This window comes from Trachurus japonicus, chromosome 12, assembly GCF_045865225.1.
Source record: "Trachurus japonicus isolate A0001 chromosome 12, Traja_1.0".
Taxonomy (NCBI): Eukaryota; Metazoa; Chordata; class Actinopteri; order Carangiformes; family Carangidae; genus Trachurus; species Trachurus japonicus.
In genome coordinates, this window is record NC_140918.1 from 2171719 (window position 1) to 2199264 (window position 27546).

General features: G+C 41.1%; 3 protein-coding genes across 3 annotated transcripts; 1 reads left to right on the forward strand and 2 right to left on the reverse strand.

Annotated features, from left to right (window-relative positions):
- Nucleotides 1-1507: 1507 nt before the first annotated feature.
- LOC146976801 (electrogenic sodium bicarbonate cotransporter 4-like) lies at nt 1508-16506 on the forward strand. The gene is made up of 10 exons (XM_085794291.1): nt 1508-1528; nt 1823-1936; nt 2458-2571; nt 5741-5902; nt 7128-7306; nt 8618-8690; nt 8799-8867; nt 9606-9779; nt 11618-11791; nt 16262-16506. Exons 1-10 carry the CDS (start codon nt 1508-1510, stop codon nt 16394-16396), a joined length of 1215 nt encoding a protein of 404 aa, XP_085650417.1. The 3' UTR covers nt 16397-16506.
- Nucleotides 16507-21531: 5025 nt separating this feature from the next.
- On the reverse strand, nt 21532-22935 carry LOC146976802 (E3 ubiquitin-protein ligase TRIM39-like). The gene has a single exon (XM_085794292.1). The coding sequence runs from the start codon at nt 22933-22935 to the stop codon at nt 21532-21534; it is 1404 nt and encodes a 467-aa protein (XP_085650418.1).
- A 2087-nt stretch (nt 22936-25022) lies between these two features.
- Nucleotides 25023-26651, reverse strand: LOC146976803 (nuclear factor 7, brain-like). Its single transcript, XM_085794294.1, has one exon. It carries the CDS (start codon nt 26421-26423, stop codon nt 25023-25025), a length of 1401 nt encoding a protein of 466 aa, XP_085650420.1. The 5' UTR covers nt 26424-26651.
- Nucleotides 26652-27546: the final 895 nt, after the last annotated feature.

The following is a 27546-nucleotide window of genomic DNA, read 5'->3' on the forward strand; positions in this document are numbered from 1 at the left end:
TAAAAACAAAAAAAAGAGTAAAATTATAATAAAAATTGGCAAAAAGTCTTTAAAAAACCTTTATAAATTCTAGAAAATAGTGGTCAAAATTCAAGAAAAAGTTGGGGACCCCCTTGAACCCTCTCAAGGACCCCTGGGGGACCCCCAGAAATCATTTAATACTAGCTGTGTATATCATGATTAATAATGGGTATTATTGATAGTAATAGAGGGCCTCAAAATAAAATTTAGCTCAGGGCCCCATGGAGGCTTGGGCCGGCCCGGGGTCTCTTAATATTTTCCAGAGCTGTATATCTACATAGTGATGAAAATTAGCATCTTAGCTAACTCAGGTACATTTACATTTGTCTTTACAATGTTTTATTAAAGCCTCAGTATGTAGGAATTCCCCCCATCTAGCGGTGCGGCTGCATATCTGAACGTATTCTTGATGTTGCATTCAGGTGAAATGGGGCAGACGTCAGACAGACAACAGACGCTGCATGTAACAGGATAAACAAGTGGTCCGCCAGCACGAGGCCAAACAATACAGGCCTGACAACATGTTGTCATGGTGATGTGGTATTGTTTTACCGTCTTTCTCTGGTGGAGTAAAATGACATCCGGTTGGTTTGCCGATGGCCGTCTGCCTGACTGCACCTGAATGCAACACCGGTGCCTCCGTCCTTCCTCACACTACACAGTGGTGACAGTTTTAACAGGCCGTTTCCGTGGTTACCTGCGGTCACGATGCAACATGGCCGCCTCGGTTAGGTGCGTTGCCCACTTATGTATTTGTAACGACTTGTAACAACTCATTCTAAGGAACCAGAAAGCTTTCATTTGTAGCAGCTGTGATTCACCTTCAGTGAAATACGGATTTATGAAAGACAGGTTTGATTTTTGATCATAAAAAGACAAATAAGTTAAACACTGGGGCTTTAAAGCAGATGTAAGCAATATTTTTGTGTTAATATAAGTCCTTAATAGTTGTATCTTCCGACAGCAATCACTTCTATAGAGTGTTTGGTCTGAAACACGGGTCTGTCAGTCACTCTGCTCTGCTCTGAGCCCAGGAGAAAACTTTCCTTGTATCCTACAACCTTTATCCAATGAGGAGAGAGAACGGCATAAAGGGGCAGTCCTCTCTGTGTGTGCAGCCAAGGGATGCGCCTGAATGTGGCGACGTAGGGACGAGGACTGTTATAGGCAACCGTTCAAGGCAACCCGTAACTCGTGTTTTTCCGACCTGTGAAGTCGTACCAGTTCGATGTGGTACGAGTTCACGGGTCAGAAGTTACGAGTGGTCGTTATAGTGACTTTCACCGGTAAAACAGGTCAGAGAAACACGAGTGGGTTGCCTGGAACGCTACAAAGTCGTAAGTTGTGACTTGAAGCTGTAATTTACGGTTTCAAAAGCCTGCCTGGAACGCAGCATTAGCCAAAACGACCAGATCGCTTACTTCTGCTTTAATGTACACTGTCCATTTTCAAATAGCCTAAAATAATAAAAAATAAAAACATACAGATGTACGCCTACATATATACAGTGATATATGTTCTGATTTACATCTTACTCAGAACCAGGTGAAGTTTAGAGGCTCAGACGAAACTGTTGGTTTGTTCACAATAAGAAAAATATAGAAACTCACTTTGAATGCTCAAGAACATCTGCATGAAACATCCTCAGCTTCTGTAAACCTCCTCCTGCATCACCCCCCCCCCCCCCCCCCCCTTCCCCCTCTCTGTCCTGCATCACAAACCCCCCCCCCCCCCCCCCCCCCCCCACCTCTCTCTCTCTCTCCTGCATGTCGTGTTCTTCCTCTTCCTCTTCCTCCTCCAGCTCCGTTCCCTCGTCAGTGACTTCTCCATCATCATCTCCATCCTGCTCTTCTGTGGCCTGGACCGGCTGCTGGAGCTGGACACGCCCAAGCTGCACGTTCCCACGGAGATCAAGGTCTGACCCCTGACCTCTGACCCCTGACCTCTGACCTCTGACCTCGCTGCGTGGACGAAGGCTGTATTCGAAACCGCATACTATACTGCTAGTACGTACTGATTTGGCCAAAATGCAGTAGTATGCAGTATGCAAACAAAAGCAAAATCTGCAGTATGTGAAAAATTCGGGAAATATCTCCAGTATGTATCTGACCAGTCTACACTGCGTACTGTATCCCATAATGCAATGCTCCCCTGACGTCTAACCGTAACCAAAGACGGTAGTGTGTCTCGGTTTGTATACAGTACATACTAACGCAGTATGTAGTAGGCAGTATGGTAGTATGCGGTTTCGAAAACAGCCGTAGTTTTTATATTTCATTAGTTTTTCTGTGTTTTATTCATCAGTTTATCTTCTATTCTCCTTCCTCTTCTCTTGTCTTTGTTTCTTCATGTAAATCGCCCACTCCACATCTGTGTTTGTCCACCTGTGTCTTCATGTGTGTGTGTGTGTGTGTGTGTGTGTGTGTGTGTGTGCAGCTGAGGAAGCTGATCAGTGATTTTTCCATCTTCATGTCCATCATGTCCTTTGTGGGTCTGGACATGTTGATCGGTCTAGACACGCCCAAACTAATCGTTCCAACCGAGTTCAAGGTATTTGATTTTTATTTGTTAACACATTTAAACCCGATCAGCAACATGTGAACACACCCTCACTTCTTCTTCTTCTTCTCTGCATGTGTAACAGTAGGTTTGTGTTTGATGTGCATGTGATGTCGACACTGTGTTTACATTTATCTGACTGTTTACTTTTCAGATTAATAAGATTTTACATTTAGAAATATGATGAAATAATGAAATATCAGACATTAAATCAGTGGTTTTATAACATTTATGACTTGGGAACTCTTCATATGGTTTAATAAAATAAAAAAACAAAGAGGTGAAATCAGACGATATCCAATCATAACAGCAGTAAAAGCCAGAAATGTAACCACAGGAAGTGCTTTTATTTTGATACTACAAATACATGATGTGACATTGTAAGTACAGGAAGTACATTTACTTTACAATAATACAAAGCAATAATATTTTATTTATATGTTTATTAGTGTGACTGCTGAAGCAGTCACACTATTGTTCTTCTGTTTGGCCATTTTCTTCCGCCTTTTTACGGTCTTCTTCTAGTCCTTCATACTTTGTGCTATTTCAACAATTCATATATCAAAACGTGCAGCTTCTTTTGAACTTTATCGGCATTACTTTTCTCTTTTTAACTATTTATACTTTTTCAAATATTTAACTTTTTCTGATTTTTTTCAGCTTTATAATGTGTGTGTATTGCGTCTAACGAGCAGAGCCAGAGTGGTGTCAGAGTGGAGAGAGGCAAAAAAACATTCTAGAGTTTTTCTGGCTAAACTGTCAGCATGGCCACAAATTAAACTCTAGACAAATTATTTTCTCCAGTTTTGTAGCCACACTTGTCTTCTGGCTAAAATTCTGGTCAAAAATGCAAAGAGACTTAGATAATAATTTTAAATATTTTTTAAATGCAGCCAGGGAGCTCTCTGCTCTCATTAAGCTCAATGCATTTTTTTCACATCAGCAGGAGAAGGAGCTCAACTTTGTAACTTGCTGTTAAGTGCTTTTTAATTCATTTTAATTCACCAAAAAATAGTCACAGGTCACAAAAAAGTCCTCTTCTTACTTGGTGTGGCTAATTTATATTAATTTATTTTTGTTTTAAGCATCATTGAAAAATCTCACATTCATCAAAGTCTCAACCTCTCTTCTTGACAACTCCTCTGTAGTGTAGGGGTTAGGGTAACTGCCTGCCAACCCTAAGGTCACTGGTTCGAATCCAAGGGAAGAATTCTTGTTATGTTATGTTGAATTCTGCTCTCCTCCCCCGCCTTCAATTGGTTACAGGTGTTTGTTATCTCCTTGATTACTCATACCAGTTTGCAGCACATCATCACATTACAATGAATGACAACAGTCTTGAAAGCAGTGTGCTCTCTGTAGCCGAGTGGCAGAGTAAAGGTTTAGTGATCATATGGTCACGGGTTCGATTCCTGCCTCAGTCATTTCACATCATTGCTTGACTTTTGATTCCAATTATTCAGCTGTCATTGGACAGTCTTTGATTCCTCATAGTATAAAGCTCATTGTAACCCAGGTTCTCTGTGGCCATATGGTTAGTGTGTTAGGTGTTGTGCTATTTCAACAATTCATATATCAAAACGTGCAGCTTTTTTTTAACTTTATCGGCGTTACTTTTCTCTTTTTAACTATTTATACTTTTTAAAATATTTAACTTTTTCTGCAAATTAAACTCTAGACAAATTATTGTCTCCAGTTTTGTAGCCACACTTGTCTTCTGGCTAAAATTCTGGTCAAAAATGCAAAGAGACTTAGATAATAATTTAAAATATTTTTTAAATGCAGCCAGGGAGCTCTCTGCTCTCATTCAGCCTAATGCTGAGAGTTCTCCACAACTCTGTCTGTAGTCCAGTTGGTTACAGGTGTTTGTTAAGAGACGCATTAATTGCTTCTGCCACCGTTTGCAGCACATCATCACATTACAATGGCAACTTGCTTATGTCTGTGCTCTCTGTGGCGAAGTGGCAGAGTAAAGGTTTATTGATCATGAGGTCATGGGTTCGATTCCTTACTTTTTTTTTTAAGCAGAAGCCAGTGATCCTCTTATCAAAGGTTTTCTTTACCCCTCACATACTGTCTCTGTCTGTAGCCTAGTGGTTAGCTTGCTGGTCTGGAGACCTGAAGGTTGCTGGTTCAAATTTTGCCTCAACAACAATTATAGTGAATTATTTTCCCAGTTGTCCTCTGTTGACTTCTGATAACTTGCTTCATGTTGAAACTGCTGCTCTCAGCCTGAAATTCACAGAAATTTTCATTCTAAGTCATTCAAGCTTGACTCTCAAGCTTTCTTGATGTTGACAGTGTGCAGATCATTAACAGACAACAGTCTCTGCAACTGTGTGTGCACCGTGGCCTAGAGGCCGAGTGGAAGTCTAATGACCATGAGGTTGTGGGTTCGATTCCGACCTTGGTCAAACATTTGTATGGTGATCACTGCTTGCACTATTTGCTAATTCTGCAACAGCGTTCAGTTGCTATCAGCAGTCACACCATTTCCATTCTTGGAAATGCTTTTTCTAGTTTATAAATGTTATACAGGAAAGAGTTTACAGTAATATGACACTGTAACCATAGTAGGTAACTTAATTGTGATATTTTAAGAATTTAACTGATATATAACAGGAAGAACGTTAATTTACTATTTTAAACGTGTTACTTGAAGTCTCCTTTGTAAACTATGTTTACATTGTTTTATTGAGACTTTTATTTATTTATTTATTTTTTTGAATGTATCTTTATTAATATTTAAAAATTCACATGTCACATAATACAGTTTTGTTTTTTTCCCTCCCCACACACACACACCAACTCCAGAACAGATCCCACAGCACAGTCTTGTCTTACAAGTGGTATTCAGAAAGATTACAGATATATAGTATACATGTACATACATACACATGCATACACGCACACATATATGCACATATACACATAAATATCATTCTCATAAGCAAAGAAAAAAAAAAGGAGAGACTTTTATTTTGTTAAATAACCTGAGTTCTTCTCCCTTCACTGCATGTTGCTCCGTTTTAGCTGCTTAGTCGTTAATATACATGTGAAGATGTTTGATCAGTTGTTTAAATGACCTTTATGACCCGTTCACCCTCTGACCCGTTCACCCTCTCACCCTCTCCCCTGTCTGTCTCTGTCTGTCTGTCAGCCGACGCGTGCCGACCGCGGCTGGCTGGTGATGCCGTTCGGTAAGAACCCGTGGTGGTGGTACATCGCCAGCTTCGTGCCGGCGCTCCTCGTCACCATCCTCATCTTCATGGACCAGCAGATCAGCGCCGTCATCGTCAACAGGAAGGAGAACAAGCTGAAGGTCGGCGACCGCCACACACTCACACACTCACACACTCACACACTCACACTCACATTTATCTCCACAGGAAGTAAACACAGACTGATGTGGCGAGGAACATGAATTATTATTTTAAATCATACATACAGAATCATATTCATCATATCTGCTGTTTTCTCATTTTCATTTCATTTATTAGTTTATTTGTAATGGGACTCTGCATATTCATGAACATACAAAAAATAATAATTTGTTATAAATATGCCAGATTTTGCTCAAGAGCTAATTTCCATCTGCAAGTTTCCAATACAACATAGTGCTGCTAATAGAGACATGATAACAAGACAGAGACTAGAATAACAGAAAGAAAGAATCAGGTTCAGATTACATATTTATTTATTCAGCACACATTTATGTTCAATGGTGCAAGGAGGGAACGAAGCCGATTGGCTTGTACATAAGTTCCACCCCTGTCACTAATTACAACAAAACAAAATTCTATGGCTAACAAATAAACAGAGAGAAAAAAAAGGAGATAAAGTGCATACATAATCAACGTTATATGAGCAAAAATGAGTAAAATTGAGGAGATGGAGAACAAAGTGATCAGTAACAAATAGAGACAATAGAAATAAGGTACAAAAATTCATAGATTGAAATCATAAGAAGAGGCAGAGTAAGGATGTGGGATATGGAGAGAGTGGGAAATAAAACTAAATACAACTAAATAGGATAAAAGAAAATAGAATAAAACATATCACATTAATAATATAAGTAATATAAGTTGGATTCATGTTGTATATATGAGTTCCTCACTGTAACAGTAGACCCATATCTTTTTAAAGACCCTAACCCTAACATGTATTATTTCATAATTAAAATCTAACTTAATTTTTGTTTTCTGCTCTTATATTTTGTCTATAGTAGATACTAATTTTATGACCATGAAATATCGTTTCTTTCCTCTTTTTTCCCCTTTTTCTTCTCTTTTTCCTCTACGTATTTTCTCTCTCCCTTTTTTCTTTATTTTATATTATTTTTCATTTTTCTCTACATTGAAAATCAATAAACATATTTCTAAAAAAAAAAACTAACTTAAAGGAGGCAGATTGAAAATAAAGAGGCACAGGGAATTAACTTCAACTTAAACACAGTAAAGATGAAGTGACGATGAGTTCAATGGTTAAAATAAGAAGAGAAACGTGTCTTCTCACTGTTTTTTATTTTATTTTTTTCCATTGTGCAGAAGGGCTGTGGCTACCACCTGGACCTGTTCTGGGTGGGCGTGCTCATGGCCGTCTGCTCCTTCATGGGTCTGCCCTGGTACGTGGCCGCCACCGTCATCTCCATCGCCCACATCGACTCCCTGAAGATGGAGAGCGAGTCCAGCGCTCCGGGAGAGCAGCCGCAGTTCCTGGGAGTCAGGTCGGACGCTCACACACACACACACACACACACACACACACACACACACACACACACACACACACACACACGTATATGAGTAATATTTTACTCAATATTCATGATAAATCTATTGAAATGTCATGTTTTTTAATTGTATTATTTTGCATGGATGTCTGCTTATGACAAAACAAAATATTTATTTACATGTATGTTTGGATATGATACAGTTTGTTTAAATTACCCCCAATTTCCAGTTAATTCCCATAAATTCCCATTATTCCCATAATTTCCCATAAATTCCCATAATTCCCATGCAACCCTAGTATTAATCCTTGTTAAACTTCAGCCCTGTGATGAACAATCAAGTTACTGACGTCCTTTATTTCATAAAATATTCATCCTGTAGTGGCGTCACATGGATGTAGAAAAAGACATTTGATCAGAAAAAGGAAGGAAAATTAAAAAAAAGAAAATAAATTTCACATACAGTATATTTGTTGTCATAAACTTGTCTTTAGACACTATATAACTGTTCTGTGGGGTCTTGTGGATCAGGGCAAAAAGAATAAGGGCTCTAACTATGATAGAAAATATATTATTTACATTATTTACAATAATACCACACTTGTCTGTCATTTCCATTGGCTGTACAGGTTTTTCTATCTTGTTTCCTGCAGCGAACAAACTTTCTCCTTCCATATGAATGAGGCTCATGTCTTGGTCTTAGCTTGTGTAAAATGCATAAATGGTATAAATCTTATTTATTATTTGTTGCATTTACGGCTGATTTTCCGATAATCGCAGTCATACAAGGCAACAGTCAAAGTATCTTTAACGTCCCCAACAGGGAAAACAGGTTTGCAGCCAGGAAGATGCACACACACACACACAGAGACATTCAAACACACTGTACAATACACAGACGGACGACAACAGAGAACACATAGTCATAGTGGGCAGATTAAAAGAAGCTAAAATAGGATTAAAAAGTAATAAATCAATGAATAAACAGCATGAAAGTGTAAAGTGCAGATGCAAAGTGTCCAAGCAGGTGTAGATGTCAACAGCAACCATCTGGATGTAAATGGACGGGGATGTTTGAGGCAGGACGGCTCCTCTTCTGTGTGAGCTACAGACTCACCAGGCGACTCTTTGTAAAGACCGAGGTGTCCAGCTTTCAATTAAAAAAGAATCACGTCGCTCTCATCCGGCGTTCTGGAGACAGACGTGAAAGAGTAAAACAACACCGACCAGAGAGGGTTAAACTGTAAGTGTGTGTGTGTATGTGTGTGTGTGTGTGTGTGTGTGTGTGTGTGTGTGTGTGTGCAGGGAGCAGAGGCTGACAGGGATCCTGGTCTTCGTCCTGACTGGACTCTCCATCTTCCTCGCCCCCATCCTGCAGGTGCGTCCACTCAGACCGGTTGAATGTTTCTGTGACGTCACATCATCATCGTCGTCTTTAATTTAACCCTTTAACCTCTGACCTCATTTTGACCTCTGACCTCTGCAGTACATCCCCATGCCGGTGCTGTACGGAGTCTTCCTCTACATGGGCGTGGCCTCGCTCAGCGGCATCCAGGTATCTGTGGCACAAGATGATTAAAAAAAAACATCAATCAACCTGCTGATGTAAAAAAATAAAAATAAAAAATACACTGCAAAAACTCAAAATCTTTCCAAGAATATTTGTCTTATTTCTTGTCAAAATGTCTCATTTCTAGTCAAAACTAATCTCTTTCCACTTAAAATGAAACTATTAACTTGTTTTCAGATCATTTTCACTTGTTTCAAACTAATTTTAACTTAAAATAAGTAGAAAAATCTGCCAGTGAAAGCAAGTTTTTTGTGCTTGTAATAAGAAAGAAAAACTTGCTCCACTACTAGATTTTTCTACTTATTTCAAGTGAAAATCAGCTTGAAAGAAGTAAAAACAAGCTACTTTTTAATGTGATGAGTCTTATTTTAAGTAGAATGAGATTTGTTTTGACTAGAAATGATATTTGGACGAGAAATAAGACAAATATTCTTGGTAAGATTTTGAGTTTTTTGCAGTGCAGCCTTTATAATATTTATGTTTTAGGGATGGGCAATGATTTTGGGATAATCAAATAGTCATTCAATGAAAAAAAAAAAAAAAAAGGAATAGTTTATGAGACTATCGTCCCTTTTTACTGTGGCAGAAGGAGAAACATGGTGTTATTAATAAAATATTAAGAATAAAACAGGAGAAGTGTGTGTTTAGGAATATCTTAAGGATTGATTAACTATTGCCATTATCTCTCATTGATGTGTGTGCGTGTTTGTGTGTGTGTGTCAGTTCTGGGAGCGGATCAAGTTGTACCTGATGCCGGCCAAACACCAGCCGGACTTCTCCTTCCTGCGTCACGTCCCTCTGAGACGAGTCCACCTCTTCACGCTGGTCCAGATGGTCTGTCTCGCCGTCCTCTGGATCCTCAAGTCCACGTTCCTCGCCATCATCTTCCCCGTCATGGTGAGACGAGCAGCAGACCATCAGCATCATCATCATCATCATTATTAGGGCTGGGACGATACGCTTTTCTCCCGATTCCATTCTTCTACGATTTTTTGGATGCCGATTCGATTTAAATTGCGATTCTACGATATTGCCGATTTTCTCGATTTTTAGTCTGCAGCATTTTTAAGTTCTCTACAGACTATTCCAGGAACCATATTTCCCCAAAAAATAAATGCACATCACATGTAAGTCAGTTTTTAAGATTTATTCAGCAGCAATATATATGTTTACTCTCTTTGCAAAAGCCTGGACTGCATAAAAGAGGCAAAAATAAAAGAGTATAGAAAAAACCTTTCTGACAAAATGAGATATAGACTGAGGTAAATTGCTACATTTTAAAGGGATACGTCAACATTTTTCTTTGTGTCTTGCCTCACTCCTGAGTCCATGACCAGCAGATAGACACCATCCTTTCGACTGTGCGTGCAGTAACAAGGGAGATAGAGCCGTATCGCTCGTAATTAGCTTAGCTCAAACGCTGGAAGTGTATGGGTAGTGTTAGCCTGCCTCCACCTAAAGTCGCTAATTAGCTTAGCTCAAACGCTGGAAGTGTATAGGTAGTGTTAGCCTGCCTCCACCTAAAGTCGCTAATTAGCTTAGCTCAAACGCTGGAAGTGTATAGGTAGTGTTAGCCTGCCTCCACCTAAAGTCGCTAATTAGCTTAGCTCAAACACTGGAAGTGTATAAGTAGTGTTAGCCTGCCTCCACCTAAAGTCATCAGAGAAACTCTTCAGCAACTCTAAACGGAAACCGGCGGGCCGATCTTCATCTCAGAGCTGACAAAACTCTCCGTTAAGGCATCTTGAGCGGTCAAATGCCGCTAACGGGACGAGATCGGTCAAAACAGGGGGTTCAAGCAAAGACGCTTTATTTTGGTTCAAGCTAGCTACATCGAGGATAGGTTAGCTTCCTATTTCAGAGTAAAAGCACAAATTCTATCGTCATGGTTTTCTGTATGTAAAGGGCAACGGGTGTTTTATTTTGTGAAAGTAACCGGAAGTGCGTTGGTCACAACGGCTAGCTTGAGTAGCGCCAAATTCATCCCAACAAAATTGTAAACAGCTGGTATTTAGACAAATTAACGACACACTGCTGATCTAAACGGCTACTTTCTCTCCTAAACATGTTTGAAATGTGGATAAAGTGAAATATTTACAGAGTTTAGAGCTAAAAATGAAACCAGTTTCTGACTGCTGATTTCAGCTCGGGTAGGAGGCAGGCTAACACTACCCATACACTTCCAGTGTTTGAGCTAAGCTAATTAGCGACTTTAGGTGGAGGCAGGCTAACACTACCTATACACTTCCAGCGTTTGAGCTAAGCTAATTAGCGACTTTAGGTAGGAGGCAGGCTAACACTACCCATACACTTCCAGTGTTTGAGCTAAGCTAGTTAGCGACTTTAGGTGGAGGCAGGCTAACACTACCCATACACTTCCAGTGTTTGAGCTAAGCTAATTACGGGCGATATGGCTCTATCTCCCTTGTTACTGCACGCACAGTCGAAAGGATGGTGTCTATCTGCTGGTCATGGACTCGGGAGTGAGGCAAGACACGAAAAAATAAAAAATGTTACCGTATCCCTTTAACATTTATCTACACACAAACACTGTAGGAGCCTATAAATGAACATACTCCATTATAAAGTGAACTTAAACCCTTTTCAAAACCTGGACTCTCTGTATGTAAAAAAGGCGAACAAATGCACATTGCACAATATTAAAAAAAACAAAATCAATTTAAAAATCGTCAAATAAAATATCGTGATACTTATGTTAATTGATTTTTTCTCAGATCCTGGGTCTGATGGTGGTCAGGAAGCTTCTAGACCTGATGTTCTCCCAACACGACCTGGCCTGGCTGGACGACATCCTGCCCGACAAGGACAAGAAGAAGAAGGAGGACGACAAGAAGAAGATCAAGGAGAAGAAGACCGCGGCGGCGGCCGAGACGGAGAGCGATGAGGAGGTGAGCCAATCAGAACGCAGTCTCGGTCTGTGATGTCACGGCGCTGTGTGTCGGTCCATCGGCCGTGTCCTGTTTGTTCTCTGACTAATACTCGACGTTTCTCCTCTTTGTCCCACAGTGCTGCTGAAAAGGCACTGTATAACACTTACTACACTCTTCCTCTTCCTCCTCCTCCTCCTCTTCCTCCTCCTCCTCCTCCTCCTCCTCCTCCTCCTCCTCCTCTTCCTCCTCCTCCTCCTCCTCCTCTTCCTCCTCCTCCTCCTCCTCCTTTACAAACTCTGCTAGCGTCTTCCTGCCTGTTTTACGTCCTGAAGTAACAGTGTTTCTGATTAAAGGACGAAGATGGAGATGTTTTATATCTCTGTTACTGTCATGAAACCCTGAACAGAGCTCCTTCAAAATAAAGGTAGATGTTTGTATTAGAACTCCTTCAAAATAAAGGTAGATGTTTCTACTAGAGCGCCTTCAAAATAAAGGTAGATATTTGTATTAGAGTTCCTTCAAAATAAAGGTAGATGTTTCTATTAGAGCTCCTTCAAAATAAAGGTAGATATTTGTATTAGAGTTCCTTCAAAATAAAGGTAGATGTTTCTATTAGAGCTCCTTCAAAATAAAGGTAGATATTTGTATTAGAGTTCCTTCAAAATAAAGGTAGATATTTGTATTAGAGCTCCTTCAAAATAAAGGTAGATGTTTCTACTAGAGCTCCTTCAAAACAAAGGTAGATATTTCTACTAGAGCTCCTTCAAAATAAAGGTAGATGTTTCTACTAGAGCTCCTTCAAAACAAAGGTAGATGTTTCTACTAGAGCTCCTTCAAAATAAAGGTAGATGTTTCTATTAAAGCTCCTTCAAAATAAAGGTATATATTTGTATTAGAGCTCCTTCAAAATAAAGGTAGATGTTTCTACTAGAGCTCCTTCAACATAAAGGTAGATGTTTCTACTAGAGCGCCTTCAAAATAAAGGCAGATGTTTCTACTAGAGCTCCTTCAAAACAAAGGTAGATGTTTCTACTAGAACTCCTTCAAAATAAAGGTAGATGTTTCTACTCGAGCTCCTTCAAAACAAAGGTAGATATTTGTATTAGAGCCCCTTCAAAATAAAGGTAGATGTTTCTACTAGAGCTCCTTCAGAATAAAGGTAGATGTTTCTGTTAGAGCTCCTTCAAAATAAAGGTTGATGTTTCTACTAGAGCTCCTTCAAAATAAAGGCAGATGTTTCTACTAGAGCTCCTTCAAAATAAAGGTTGATGTTTCTACTAGTGCTCCTTCAAAATAAAGGTAGATGTTTCTACTAGAGCTCCTTCAAAATAAAGGTAGATGTTTCTACTAGAGCTCCTTCAAAACAAAGGTAGATGTTTCTACTAGAGCGCCTTCAAAATAAAGGTAGATATTTGTATTAGACCCCCTTCAAAATAAAGGTAGATGTTTCTACTAGAGCTCCTTCAAAACAAAGGTAGATGTTTCTACTAGAGCGCCTTCAAAATAAAGGTAGATGTTTCTACTAGAGCTCCTTCAAAACAAAGGTAGATGTTTCTACTAGAGCTCCTTCAAAATAAAGGTAGATGTTTCTACTAGAGCTCCTTCAAAATAAAGGTAGATGTTTCTGTTAAAGCTCCTTCAGAATAAAGGTAGATGTTTCGGTTAGAACTCCTTCAAAATAAAGGTAGATGTTTCTACTAGAGGTCCTTCAAAATAAAGGTAGATGTTTCTACTAGAGGTCCTTCAAAATAAAGGTAGATGTTTCTACTAGAGCGCCTTCAAAATAAAGGTAGATATTTGTATTAGAGCCCCTTCAAAATAAAGGTAGATGTTTCTACTAGAGCTCCTTCAGAATAAAGGTAGATGTTTCTACTAGAGCTCCTTCAAAACAAAGGTAGATGTTTCTACTAGAGCTCCTTCAAAATAAAGGTAGATGTTTCTACTAGAGCTCCTTCAAAATAAAGGTAGATGTTTCTGTTAAAGCTCCTTCAGAATAAAGGTAGATGTTTCGGTTAGCTTTCGGTTTGCAGCCGAGTGTGAAGCAGCTGGGATGAGAATCAGCACCTCTAAGTCCGAGGCCATGGTTCTCGACCGGAAAAAGGTGGTTTGCACCCTCCAGGTCGGGGGAGAGTTCCTGCCTCAGGTGGAGGAGTTTAAGTATCTTGGGGTCTTGTTCACGAGTGAGGGGAGAACGGAGCGCGAGATTGACAGGCGGATCGGTGCGGCGGCCACAGTAATGCGGTCATTGTATCGGTCCGTCGTGGTGAAGAAGGAGCTGAGCCGAAAGGCAAAGCTCTCGATTTACCGGTCGATCTACGTTCCCACCCTCACCTATGGTCATGAACTCTGGGTCATGACCGAAAGAACGGGATCCCGGATACAAGCGGCCGAAATGAGTTTCCTCCGCAGGGTGGCGGGGCGCTCCCTTAGAGAGAGGGTGAGGAGCTCTGTCACCCGGGAGGAGCTCGGAGTAGAGCCGCTGCTCCTCCACATCGAGAGGAGCCAGCTGAGGTGGCTCGGGCACCTGTATAGGATGCCCCCTGGACGCCTCCCTTGTGAGGTGTTCCGGGCATGTCCCACCGGGAAGAGGCCCCGAGGAAGACCCAGGACACGCTGGAGTGACTACGTCACTCGGCTGGCCTGGGAACGCCTTGGGGTCCCCCCGGAAGAGCTGGAGGAAGTGTCAGGGGAGAGGGAAGTCTGGGGATCCCTGCTCCGACTGCTGCCCCCGCGACCCGGACTCGGATAAGCGGTGGACAATGGATGGATGGATGGATGTTTCGGTTAGAGCTCCTTCAAAATAAAGGTAGATGTTTCTACTAGAGGTCCTTCAAAATAAAGGTAGATGTTTCTACTAGAGCTCCTTCAAAATAAAGGTAGATGTTTCTACTAGTGCTCCTTCAAAATAAGAGCCTCCTCCTCTCTTCTGATTGGCTGCCACCGACCTGTTGTTACTATAGAGCTCCAGAGAGGAGATGGAAAACTACACAGAGATGGTTTTTAACAGAACTATAAAACTTGTGCGTCCTCGTCCTTTATGCTCCGTGTGTTTGTCCTGCATGATGATGTCACCCCCCCCTCCCCCCCCCACAGCCCCACAGCTCCGCCCCCCCCTCCAGTGAAGACCCCCATGGAGGCTGCAGACCCAGACCCCACCCACGTAACTCCCCCCACCCAAAAAAACCAGACCTGTGACTGTGAGTAGCTGCTCCTCTGTCCCAGCAGTGTTGGTGTTTGTGTGTCAGGTGGATTTGTTTGGATTTGTTCCTCGGCCTGTTGCTTTCACATGAAAAAAAAACACAAAAAATATATAAAAAGTCATATTTTTTCTGACTTAACGAGATTTTAAAATCCGGCGAGAAGTTCCCACCTTTAAGTAACGTTTAACCGCTGTGGTCGAGTCAACCTCCACTTCATCATGGATCTATTAGATCTATTAGATCATTGTTTTGTGCTTCATGTTAATACGACAGGAAGAGTGTATAAGGACTGATTTCAAAATAAAGGTCACCTCCCAAAATTGATTCATAGTTGCATTGCATAGTTTGCAAGGTGATGTAGGTTTTCAAAGTAAAAGCCTAACGACACTAATGTTTCTTATTGTCACTGTGTTCCCTGTAGATTCAGATTGATGTTGAGAGGAAACAACCTGTTTAGAGCCGCAACAATTACCGGTAATTGATGAATTGAACAATAATCGATTATTAAATTAATCGTCAACTATTCTGATAATCTAATAATCAGTTTGCGTAGTTTTTTTAAAGAAAAAAAGTCCAAATCCTCTGATTCCAGCTTCTTCAATGTGAATATTTCTGGTTTCTTTGTTCCTTTATGACAATAAACTGAGTCTCTCTTTGGTTTGTGGACAAAACAAGACATTTGAGGACGATGTCGTCTGGTGGTTTGAGAAACACTGATTGATGTTTTTCAACTTTTTAAAACCTTTTATTGACCAAACATCTAATTGATTAATCGTTTACATAATCAACAGATTAATCAATAATGATAATAATGGTTAGTTGCAGCTCTAGACCTGTTATTACAGAACTCCACCTCAGAGAGTCACTCACAGTCTGATGGAGCGCCTTTATTTTGAAATCCGTCCTCACATACTGTACGTTACTTCCAGGTCGGAGTTTCTCATTAAGTCAGAAAATAAATCCATAAAACAGCTTTTTTTTTTTAAATTTCAAGTGAATGCAACACGCTTCAGTAGATTTGAGCTAATTATGATAAAGTTGCTGATGTACACCGGTCGTTACCATGACGATTAACGTGAAGATGTAATGACGATGCTGCAAGAAAGTAGGAATCTCATGTTCATCTTTATTATTATCTGTGTGTGTGTGTGTGTGTTTCTGTGTTTGTACTCGCCTGTGGATACTTGTTGTGTTTCTGTGCATGTGGTTTCTCTGTGTGTGTGTGTGTGTGTGTGTGTGTGTGTATGTGTGTGTGTGCGTGTGTGTGTGTGTGTGTGTGTGTCTGCAGGAGACGAACCCGTACTCGACCGTCACGTCCGACCAGAACGAACTAGACCGCAGGTACTGTGTGTTGAAGCTGCACGTTCCCTACAGCGACCTGATCCACGCACCGGACACACACACGGGCTGGGAGCAGACATGACCACACACACACACACACACACACACACACATACACACACACTCTGCTCAGTTTGCTGCATCACTTGTATTTATATGACGACGATGATCTTAGACGTTTTATTTTGAAGAGCTTCCTGTACAGAAACACTGAGGACTGTGTACAGATCAATATTCAATCACTTGTACAGATTCTAGGTCAGAGGTTTTCAAAGTGTTGAGTCCGACTTTAATCCACAGAATCCGTCCCGCCGGGTGGTGACGTCATTATTTTATGTTTTTGGTTTAAAAAATAAATAAATAAATTTGCTCGTTAAAGGGATAGTTCTCCCAAAATTGAAATTTCACTCATCTACTCACCCTCATGTCGACTAAGGGCTGGGAGAAAGCAGTATTTGTCCATAATGGTTGAGAACGGAGCTCACTTTTCTTCGTCCAAAAAGACACACCAAAAAACATCCAAATACCTCCATGCTGCTCGTGTGTAATGTCCCTCTTGTATTGAAGCCCCAACATGAGAAATTGTTCCACCGGTCAGTTCAAATCACGTGATATTTGCACAGACACAGGCAAAGCAGTGAACTGAGACACTGGGAGCTTCCACTACAAACAAGCTTAAAATATAGACTTGTTTAAACCGTCAACCGTCATATGGACATGCAGTGCTGCATGGAGCACTGCAAAAACTCAAAATCTTTCCAAGAATATTTGTTTTATTTCTTGTCAAAATATCTCAATTTTAGTCAAAACTAATCTCTTTCCACTTTAAATAAGACTCATCACCTAAAAATTTACTTGTTTTTAGATCATTTTCACTTGTTTCAAACAAATTTTCGCTTGAAATAAGTAGAAAAATCTGCCAGTGAAAGGAAGTTTTTTTTGCTTGTAATAAGAAAGAAAAACTGCCCCACTATCAGATTTTTCTACTTATTTCAAGTGAGAATCTGCTTGAAATAAGTAAAAATTGTCTAAAAACAAGCTACTTTTTAATGTATAACTATGTATGTATATGTATAAATATACTTATTTTAGGTATGAGATTTGTTTTGACTAGAAATAAGACAAATATTCTTGGTAAGATTTTGAGTTTTTGCAGTGAGGACTCTGAAACTTCTCCCAGCCCTTAGTCCACATGAGGGGGAGGAGATAATGAGTAGAAATTTGAATTTTGGGTGAACTATCCCTCTAAAAAAACAACGTTGAGACGACGTCAAACTGAGGAAACTCTCAGAGAGTTTGTTCTTGTGGATCCTGATCTGGAGATTTATTGTTTTTAAAAAGAAAAATGCGACTTCCTGTTTGAAAACCTCTGCTCTAGCTCGCCCTGCTCTCCTTCTCTCACCTGTAACTTCCTGTTGTGTCTCCACCTGAATCACCGTCTAGACCGATCGTTGTCATTATTATTGATAATATTATTATAGGGATGTCACCATTACTTGTTTTCACAGTTAATCGTGGTATTAAACGCCACAATCAGTTAATCGTAAAAAGGTTCCTAAATACCGTCACATTCCCAAAAAGATGATGTTGGAACCTTATTGGCAGATGTGGCGGCAAAAATAAAGGTGAATGTTCAGATACTGGTCCATTTAACTAAGGTAACATTGAATTGGTAGGAATTTAAATGTTAGCGTGTCATTTTTAATAAAAAAAAAAAAGTGAAACAAAACAAAAAACGATTAAAATAAACGCAAACATTTGGTATAGATGACAATTCATGATGTGAATATTTCAAACATTTCCCCTGGGCGATTAAGAATTGGTCATATATTAACTCATTGAGTGCCAACTACGTAATTTTACATTTTTCGTTCCCATGCGTTGAGTGCCAATAACGTACTTTTATGTTTTTTGCCTTTTTTTAAATTATGAAAATAGACACTTTAACACACCTTATGTGTAAATTTGGGGACTCTACGACGAGCAGAACTGAAATAGATGACGATCAAAAAACTCATGACAGCTCACGATCTGGAAGTTTTTATCATAACTCGGTTTTTGCAAACGGAGTTATCCATGTGGATGCAGCAGCAGCTCCGCTCTCACCGTTGTAAATTGTAAAGAAGTCGGAGTTCAGAAGGAACTTGGAAAACTTCATCTCATGGAAATGAAATTTACCATCAGACAAAATAAGTCACTACGTCTGTGATGATGAACATGACGCTGATTTGAACAGAGCAGGTTCTTCACTGGTTTGGTTGTTTCTTTAGAAAACACCTGAGAGAGTGTGTGTGTGTGTGTATGTGAGATGGAGACTTAAAGGGATAGTTCAACATTTAGTCAAATTGTGCCCATTGCCATAATCCCTATAGTCATAGCAGTTTGTCGGTGCAAGCTGTTTTTAGAACGGCGGAACAGAGCCGTGAGCTGCTCAGAGCAGCTCACGGACACAGCACAACGTTACCACACAGAGTTGTTGTAGAGGGAAATACAGAGACTGATGATGAAAAACTGTCCCTGAAGGCAACGTGTATCAGCAGTTTTGCATGAATTTCCCTCTAAAACAACTCTGTGTGGTAACGTTGTGTTATTATCTCATAGCGTGGTGAATGTGCAGCTCACAACTTGTCCACCAGAGCGTTGTGGAGTTGTTGGATTGTGTATTTGATGAGTTTGATGAGGGAAACCAAGAAATCCCATAATGAGCCTCCGTAGCGTAGCTCTGAGCAGCTCACGGCTCTGCTCCGCCGTTCTAAAAATAGCTTACACCGACAATTAAAGGTAACAAACCTACTGCTATGACTATAGGGATTATGGTGATGGGCCAGTTTGACAAAATGTTGAACTATCCCTTTAAAGTGTAACCCTCCCCTCCCCCCTCCTCCACTGTTCCTCAGCATCACTCTGCACCTGAAGATCTCCTGCCCCCCCTCCCCCGTCCCCTCCCAGACGAGCCTCCTCCTCCTCCCCCCGGGTGACGTCACCGCAGCGCTCCGCCCGCCGCCGCCGCCTCGCCCGCCGCCGCCCCGGGTCCGAATCCAGGTGGAGTCGTCGTCGGACAGCAACGAGTCGGACCTCCACTCCAGACGACGACAACAACAACAACAACAACATCAACAGCAACACAGGCCCCGCCCCCTCACACCTGACACACACAGAGACTTGTACAGACATCTGCAGGCTCACTGTGCTGAGACCGTCCTGTAACACACACCTACACACACACACACACACACACACACACACACCTACACACACACACACACAGATTTGGTTGAGCTACAAACAGGAAGTGGTTCTGTCTAAGCCCCGCCCCCCGTCCTCCACACCTGAACCTCCACCTGCTCCCTGTAGAAAGAAACAACCAAAAATGTGTTATTGATAATAATAATAATGATAAATAAAAAGACATGAACCCTCTGTGAACCAGTGTTAGACAGTATTGATCAGTATCGATCGGTGATTCACTATCTGTGTTTTATTGTTTTTTTTGTTTTTTTTCTCTTGTGCATTTAAAGGACGGTAGAGAAGAGGGTGATTGACACGACGCTTTGTTGTTGAGCCCTGAAACTGTAATAAAACATTTTAAACTGTTGGAGCCGCCCTTTATTTTACATTTATGACATGAAAACTGATTATTGTGACTGTTTATTAGCCTTTTTCAACATTGCCTCAGCAGTTTCTATAGTTAATTCAACATTGTTTCAACAATTTCATTTCAGCATTCACATGCATTTCCATTCTTGGAAATTCTTTTTTTATAGTTTACATTTATGACACAAAACTGATTATTGTGACTGTTTATTATAACATCTTGTACTATGACTGGTTTTAAAATAATCCTGTCCTGATACAGATCAGTCAGAGCTCACAGTATGAAGTCATTCTTATAGACATGTTACATACATATTTTATATATGAACTAGATAAAGTAGCATTTCCTGATGGAAATGCGTGTGAATGCTGAAAGCAGCTGAACGCTGTTGCAGCATTAGCAAATAGTGCAAGCAGTGACTGATCACCATACAAAAGTTTGACCAAGGTAGGAATCAAACCCACAACCTCATGGTCAGTAGACTTTCACTCTGCCTCAAAGCCACAGTGTACACACAGTTGCAAAGACTGTTGTCTGTTGATGAGCTGCACTCTGTCTCACTCTGAAGTTAACGAGCCCAAAGCTGCACCTGTTGGAAACACACTGTGTCAACACCAAGAAAGCTTGAGAGTCAAGCTTGAATGACTTACAATTAAAATTTCTGTGAATTTCAGGCTGAGAGCAGCAGTTTCAACATGAAGCAAGTTATCAGAAGTCAACAGAGGAGGCAAGATTTGAACCAGCAAACTTCAGGTCTTCAGCCCAGTGATCTAACCACTTCACCATAGTTACATTCAATGAGAGAAGGGTAAAAGAAATCTGTGTATAAGAGGCTCACTGACTTCTGCTTAAAAAAAAAATAGAGTAGAAATGAGCCACATCAAGTAAGTGGAGGACTTTTCTGTGACTTGTGACTATTTTTTGGTGAATTCAAACAAAGTATAATGCCCATTCCAGTGAATTACAAAATTGGAATCATAAGTCAAGCAATGACATGACTGAGGCAGGAATCGAACCCATGACCTCAATAAAAAGTATTGTTTATTGATAGAAAATGCCTTTAAAAAAATTGATCTGGAGAGGAATTTAAAATAAAGATTGGTCAATGATATACTAATCCAATGTTGATTGAAAGTAATTTATCATTTTTTGCTCATCACTCCACACAAAGACATAATAACGAACATAATGTGAAATTACTCAAAAAAGAGTGAAAGTATTTTACATGTGAAAAGTCGTAGAAAAAGGAAAAGTAATACTGAGACAGCAGGAGGACGGGTGCAGTTTTACAGGTTAAATTTAGGGCTGCAACTAACGACTATTGTCATTATCGATTAATCTCTTGATTATTTAAACGATTTATCAATTAGTTGTTTGGTCAATAAAATGGTTTAAAAAATGTTGAAAAACATCAATCAGTGTTTCTCAAACCACCAGACGACGTCCTCAAATGTCTTGTTTTGTCCACAAACAGAGAGACTCAGTTTATTGTGATAAAAGAACAAAGAAACCAGAAATATTCACATTGAAGAAACTGGAATCAGAGAATTGGGACTTTTTTTCTTAAAAAACTACTCAAACTGATTATTAGATTATCAGAATAGTTGATGATTATTTAATCTCTAACTGCTCTGCTCCACTGTCACTGACACCTTCACTGGTAACAGCTTCACTGGGAGGTTATCACTAGTGTTAATGAATGGAAACATCTTCTGAGTGAAAGTGTGTGTGAAGGTGTGTATGTGTGTGTTAGTATGAGGATCAGAGAACGACAGTTTTCCTCTGTTCAAGTCCAGATTCACTCTGATCCTCTGGAACTTCTTCTTCTTCTGCACTGGGAGACCAGTCCATGGAATTAATGGTGGCTTTACTTTGTATGTATCTCCATCGAACCATAACACCCACAATCCAGACTGTATGTTGGACCCTTTCCTCTCCACAGACTCTGTTATCACACCCAGTGCCCAGTCTGTACCGTCTCCAACCTGGACATCCCAGCTGTGAGTCCCTGAGTTAAAACCCTCAAAGCTCAGGACAGTGGGGTAATAATCAATCCTCTCTGGATTGTCAGGAAGCTGCTGTTTGTCTCCTACTCTCACACTGGTCAGATCTTCAGACAGGATGAGTTCTGGATGAGCAGTGTTTGGGTCCAGAACCACAGGACTGTAGGAGACCATGTCCTTCATCTTGTTCCAGATGTTGAAGGTCAGGTTGCCCAGGTGTTTGGCCTGGTCTATCAGAGCTCCTGAGTCCAGCTGTGGATCCTCCAGCAGGGGGCGCTGCTGGACTCTTTCCACTGCAGCCTTGTAGTTGAGCAGGAATGAGACGTCTTCAGCTCTCAGCTCGTCCTCTGTGGCTCTGACTGTGTGTGAAAGAGCTGCTATCTCTCTGCTCAGAGCCTCCATCTTCTCCTTCATCCTCTGACTCTTCTGCTCCTCTTCCTCCCTTAGTGCAGCCATCCTGGCCTCCTCTTCCTCTTCTAGAAACTGGTGAAGCTTCTTAAACTGCTCCTTAATCTGCCTCTCTGTGTGTCGGGCCTGGACCTTAATGTGTTCTGCTGTTTGATAAAACTTCACCTGAGTTCTTTTAAAATCCTTTAACTTCTTCTTTAATGACTCTAGAGTTTCCTCAAGTTCCTTCTTGAGTTTCGAAGCAGCTTCATCGATGGGTCTGAATCTGTGGTTGGTGTGTTTTTCTGAATCTCTGCAGACGAGACACACTGGCTGCTGATGGTCCAGACAGAAGAGTCTGAGTTTCTTAGTGTGCGGACTGCAGAGAGCCTCTGAAGATCTCTGCTCTCTCTGCTGTAAGAAGCTCTCACACAGGTTCTTCAACACCAGACTAACAGGTGGTTCAATCATTGAAGATATTTTCTTACAAACTGGACACAGTTGATCTTGTTTCTCTCTCCACCAGCTCTTCAGACAGTCTTTACAGAAGCTGTGGCTGCAGGACAGAACAACAGGATCTCTGAAGACCTCCGTACAGACCGGACAGCAGAGATCCTCCTCATGTCTGGAAGCCATTTAGTCTGTGAGTGAAGCTGAAAACACAGCAGACAGGAAGTAGAGTCAGTCATGGCTCCCTTCCCTCCTCTACTGACTTGACTGAAGTTTACTGTGACTCTGAGTCCAGATTTTAGTCAAACTCACCTTCAGTGTGTGGAGTGTCAGCAGGTTGAAGCAGCAGTGTTGTAGCTGGACTCACTCACAGGAAGTTGTTGGTTTGGTCTGAAGCTGAATCTGATCGTCTCTTCTTCAGTCTGCCGCTCTGAGTCTGGGACTGAAGAGGAAGTGCAGCAGTTTCCTGGTTTATGAGCCATGTGAGGGGGCGGAGCTTTGTCAAACTGAAAGTTGAGCAGGATGATGCAGCAGCTCTGTTTAGTTTGAAATGAGTTCAAGACACCATGATGACAGAAACGCAGCTTTTATCAAACTTTTGCAGGATGAGCTTCAGTTACAACTTAAAGGAACTAAATTTATACTAAATACGGACTTTGATTCCAGCTCAGTTTGGAGGAACTTGTACTGAAACTACTCCACAATATTTATTGTTGTGTAGATGCAGGAGACGGAGCTGAATATGAATCCAAGTCAAGACAAAATTTTATTATGTTGATGAAAAACAGGAACATGTGAACATTCAGCTGTTGTGATGAACTGACACGTTGATACATTTTAGATCATTTCAAATGGACAGATACAAACTTTTCACATATGTAATTAAACAAGAATCGCTTTTCAACTTTTGACATTTTATCATCTGGAGAAGAACTAAAAACTAGAAAACGCATTTCCGTAAGGAAAATGCGCATGATTGCTGAAAGCCATTGCTTAAGCCATGCTAAATTATGCAAAGAAATTGACAAAGAGAGGATGTACAGGAATGTCTGATGATAGCTGAATAGTTGAAAGTGTTGAATCAAGTGTAGCGCTAAACTGAGAAAGAGAGATTGATGCGGCAGTGTTGTAGCTGGACTCACTCACAGGTGGTTTGGTCTGAAGCTGAATCTGATCGTCTCTTCTTCAGTCTGCCGCTAAAAAACATAAATGGGTAAAAACAAGCCAGGCCAAGATGATGATTTGTAATGACGGATTGGAAAAATCAAATAATTTAATATTAGGTGTGTATATCAGGTGTACATCTTTCTTTCTTCAAACTCTTCAACCGTTACATATGCAGTATTTCAACAGTTTCTTCTACCTTTTTAGCATTTCTACTGCTTTTCGCTCACAGAAAGACACTCATCTCTCAGTCTTCAAGTTTTATGCTTCAGCTTTAGCCTTTTTCAACATTGCCTCAATAGTTTCTTTTGTTAATTCAACATTGTTTCAACAATTTCTTCAGCTCATTCAGCATTTCTTCAGCAATGGCGTTCAGCTGATTTCAGCATTCACATGCATTTCCATTCTTGGAAATGCTTTTTCTAGTTTACATTTATGACACAAAACTGATTATTGTGACTGTTTATTAGCCTTTTTCAACATCGCCTCAGCAGTTTCTTCAGTTAATTCAACATTGTTTCAACAATTTCTTCAGCAATGGCGTTCAGGTGATTTCAGCATACACATGCATTTCCATTCTTGGAAATGCTTTTTCTAGTTTATATTCATGACACAAAACAGATTATTGTGACTGTTTATTATAACATCTTGTACTATGACTGGTTTTAAAATAATCTTTCAGTACTGATACAGATCAATCAGTCAGAGCTCACAGTATGAACTCATTCTTATAGACATGTTACATACTTACTTTATATATGAATTATTATTATTGTGTCATGTGTACACTGTATGCCCAAACATCCCATAAAAACCAACCCTCAGTGTGTTTGAACTGGTCTGTAGTGACCTCTATTGGTTAAAAACTAAACTACACTGAGGTCAGGAGTAAAAACTTTTTACCTGTTTATTCTTCACTGATGCTTTTCTAGAAGACAGAAACCAGGAATATTCACATTTAAGAAGCTGGAATCAGAGAATCTGGACTTTTTTTCTTATAAAACAATTTAAACAATTTATTTAATAATCGATTATTTGTTGCAGCTCTAGTTAAATTAACTGATTTTTCTCTTTAAACAACATGATAAATATGATCGTCCTCTTTATCTCTAACTGCTCTGCTCAACTGTCACTGACACCGTCACTGGTAACAGCTTCAGTGGGAGGTTAACATAAGTCTCAATATATGGAAACATCTTCTGAGTGAAAGTGTCTGTGAACGTGTGTATGTGTGTGTTAGTATCAGGATCAGAGAACGACAGTTTTCCTCTGTTGAAGTCCAGATTCACTCTGATCCTCTGGAACTTCTTCTGCTCTGAGAGATCAATGTCTGGAACTGATGGTGACTTTGCTACGTATTTATCTCCAGTAAACCACAACATCCATGTTCCAGACCACATGTTGTCTCCCTTCCTCTGCTCAGACTCTGGTAACACACCCAGTGTCCACCATGTATTGTCTCCAACCTGGACATCCCAGCTGTGAGTCCCTGAGTTAAAACCCTCAGAGCCCAGAACAGAGTAGATGTAATCAATCCTCTCTGGATTGTCAGGAAGCTGCTGTTTTTCTCCTTCTCGTCTCCCACTGGTCAGATCTTCAGACAGGATGAGTCCTGGATGAGCAGTGTTTGGGTCCAGAACCACAGGACTGTAGGAGACCATGTCCCTCATCTTGTTCCAGATGTTGAAGGTCAGGTTGCCCAGGTGTTTGGCCTGGTCTATCAGAGCTCCTGAGTCCAGCTGTGGATCCTCCAGCAGGGGGCGCTGCTGGACTCTTTCCACTGCAGCCTTGTAGTTGAGCAGGAATGAGACGTCTTCAGCTCTCAGCTCGTCCTCTGTGGCTCTGACTGTGTGTGAAAGAGCTGCTATCTCTCTGCTCAGAGCCTCCATCTTCTCCTTCATCCTCTGACTCTTCTGCTCCTCTTCCTCCCTCAGTGCAGCCATCCTGGCCTCCTCTTCCTCTTCTAGAAACTGGTGAAGCTTCTTAAACTGGTCCTTAATCTGCCTCTCCGTGTGTCGGGCCTGGACCTTACTGTGTTCTGCTGTTTGATCAAACTTCACCTGAACTTCTTCAAAACCCTTTAACTTCTTCTTTAAAGGCTTCAGAGTTTCCTCAAGTTCCTTCTTGAGTTGTGAAGCAGCTTCATCGATGGGTCTGAATCTGTGGTCGGTGTGTTTTTCTGAATCTCTGCAGACGAGACACACTGGCTGCTGATGGTGCAGACAGAAGAGTCTGAGTTTCTCAGAGTGCAGACTGCAGAGAGCCTCTGAAGATCTCTGCTCTCTCTGCTGTAAGAAGCTCTCACACAGGTTCTTCAACGCCAGACTAAGAGGTGGATAATTCATTGAAGATCTTGTCTTACAAACTGGACACAGTGGATCTTGTTTCTCTCTCCACCGGCTCTTCAAACAGTCTTTACAGAAGCCGTGGCTGCAGGACAGAACAACAGGATCTCTTAAGACCTCCGTACAGACCGGACAGCAGAGATCCTCCTCTGGTCTGGAAGCCATTTAGTCTGTGAGTGAAGCTGAAAACACAGCAGACAGGAAGTAGAGTCAGTCATGGCTCCCCTCCCTCCTCTACTGACTTGACTGAAGTTTACTGTGACTCTGAGTCCAGGTTTTAGTCAAACTCACCTTCAGTGTGTGGAGTGTCAGCAGGTTGAAGCAGCAGTGTTGTAGCTGGACTCACTCACAGGAAGTTGTTGGTTTGGTCTGAAGCTGAATCTGATCGTCTCTTCTTCAGTCTGCCGCTCTGGGACAGTCAAAGTCCAATAAAGTTGTTCCTGGGACTTTGTGCTCTGCTTTAATAACTAACCTGGTTTATCTCAGGTGAATCCAGGTTAGGGGGCGGAGCTTTGTCACACTGAAAGTTAAGTTAAGAGTCTTAAAGGGATATTCCGACGTAAGTTTAAGCCATGGTCCAACGCACCGTGACCCCGAGTTAGACCCCCCCCTTGAGAGATGAAGTCTGCAAACCGCCAGCTTCTCCAGTTGTAGCAACTTTAGCAGTAAGAAACAGTGCACTCTATTGATCCACGCACAACCGATCAAAAAGCCACTCATAGCCACAAATAATGCTCAGAACAGCACCAAACGTCATCAACAGTATAAACAGGGTCCCAGCACGTAATACAAGGCATCAAACATCTGTTTGCTTAGTCTGGTTTCTATTGAAAAGAGATGAAAACAACTCACCCACTCTCCTCCAGTTATACGCTATGCAGCAACTTTCCGCGTCTAGGCACTGACAACACACGTCCGAGTCCGACTGGCAGCACAAACATCTGGTTTCAGCAGCCACTGACAGGCAGTGACCACACTGACCACTTGATTCCGGGGGGCGACCCCCATTCCAAAGGACCGCCATTCGGACGGTCTGCCAGTCCGAAAATTCCTTCCGAGGGGCCGCTGTTCCGAATGTGTTTTATTTTGAAAATTGACCAGATTCTCTCGTAGTTTGACTTCCTGTCCGGCTTGACACGATTGCGCCGCGGGGACAGCCCCCCCCCCCTCCAAATTTTCACCCAGGTGCGAATCTGATCCAGCCGCGGTGCTCCAGCTGAAAAATAAATGTCTTTGCTTTGTGCTTTGGTTGGTTTAGGCAATGTAGAAAGGAGTTGGTTAAGTTTAG

What these genes read in the sequence shown, in the direction of transcription:
- LOC146976803 (XM_085794294.1), bottom strand. Translation starts at nt 26,423, where the DNA reads ATGGCTTCCAGACCAGAGGAGGATCTCTGCTGTCCGGTCTGTACGGAG.
- LOC146976801 (XM_085794291.1), top strand. Translation starts at nt 1,508, where the DNA reads ATGTACGCCTACATATATACA. An exon ending in TCGTTCCAACCGAGTTCAAG is followed by an intron (nt 2,572 to 5,740) that starts GTATTTGATTTT and finishes TCTGTCTGTCAG; the next exon opens with CCGACGCGTGCCGACCGCGG. An exon ending in CCTCGCTCAGCGGCATCCAG is followed by an intron (nt 8,868 to 9,605) that starts GTATCTGTGGCA and finishes TGTGTGTGTCAG; the next exon opens with TTCTGGGAGCGGATCAAGTT.
- LOC146976802 (XM_085794292.1), bottom strand. Translation starts at nt 22,935, where the DNA reads ATGGCTTCCAGACATGAGGAGGATCTCTGCTGTCCGGTCTGTACGGAG.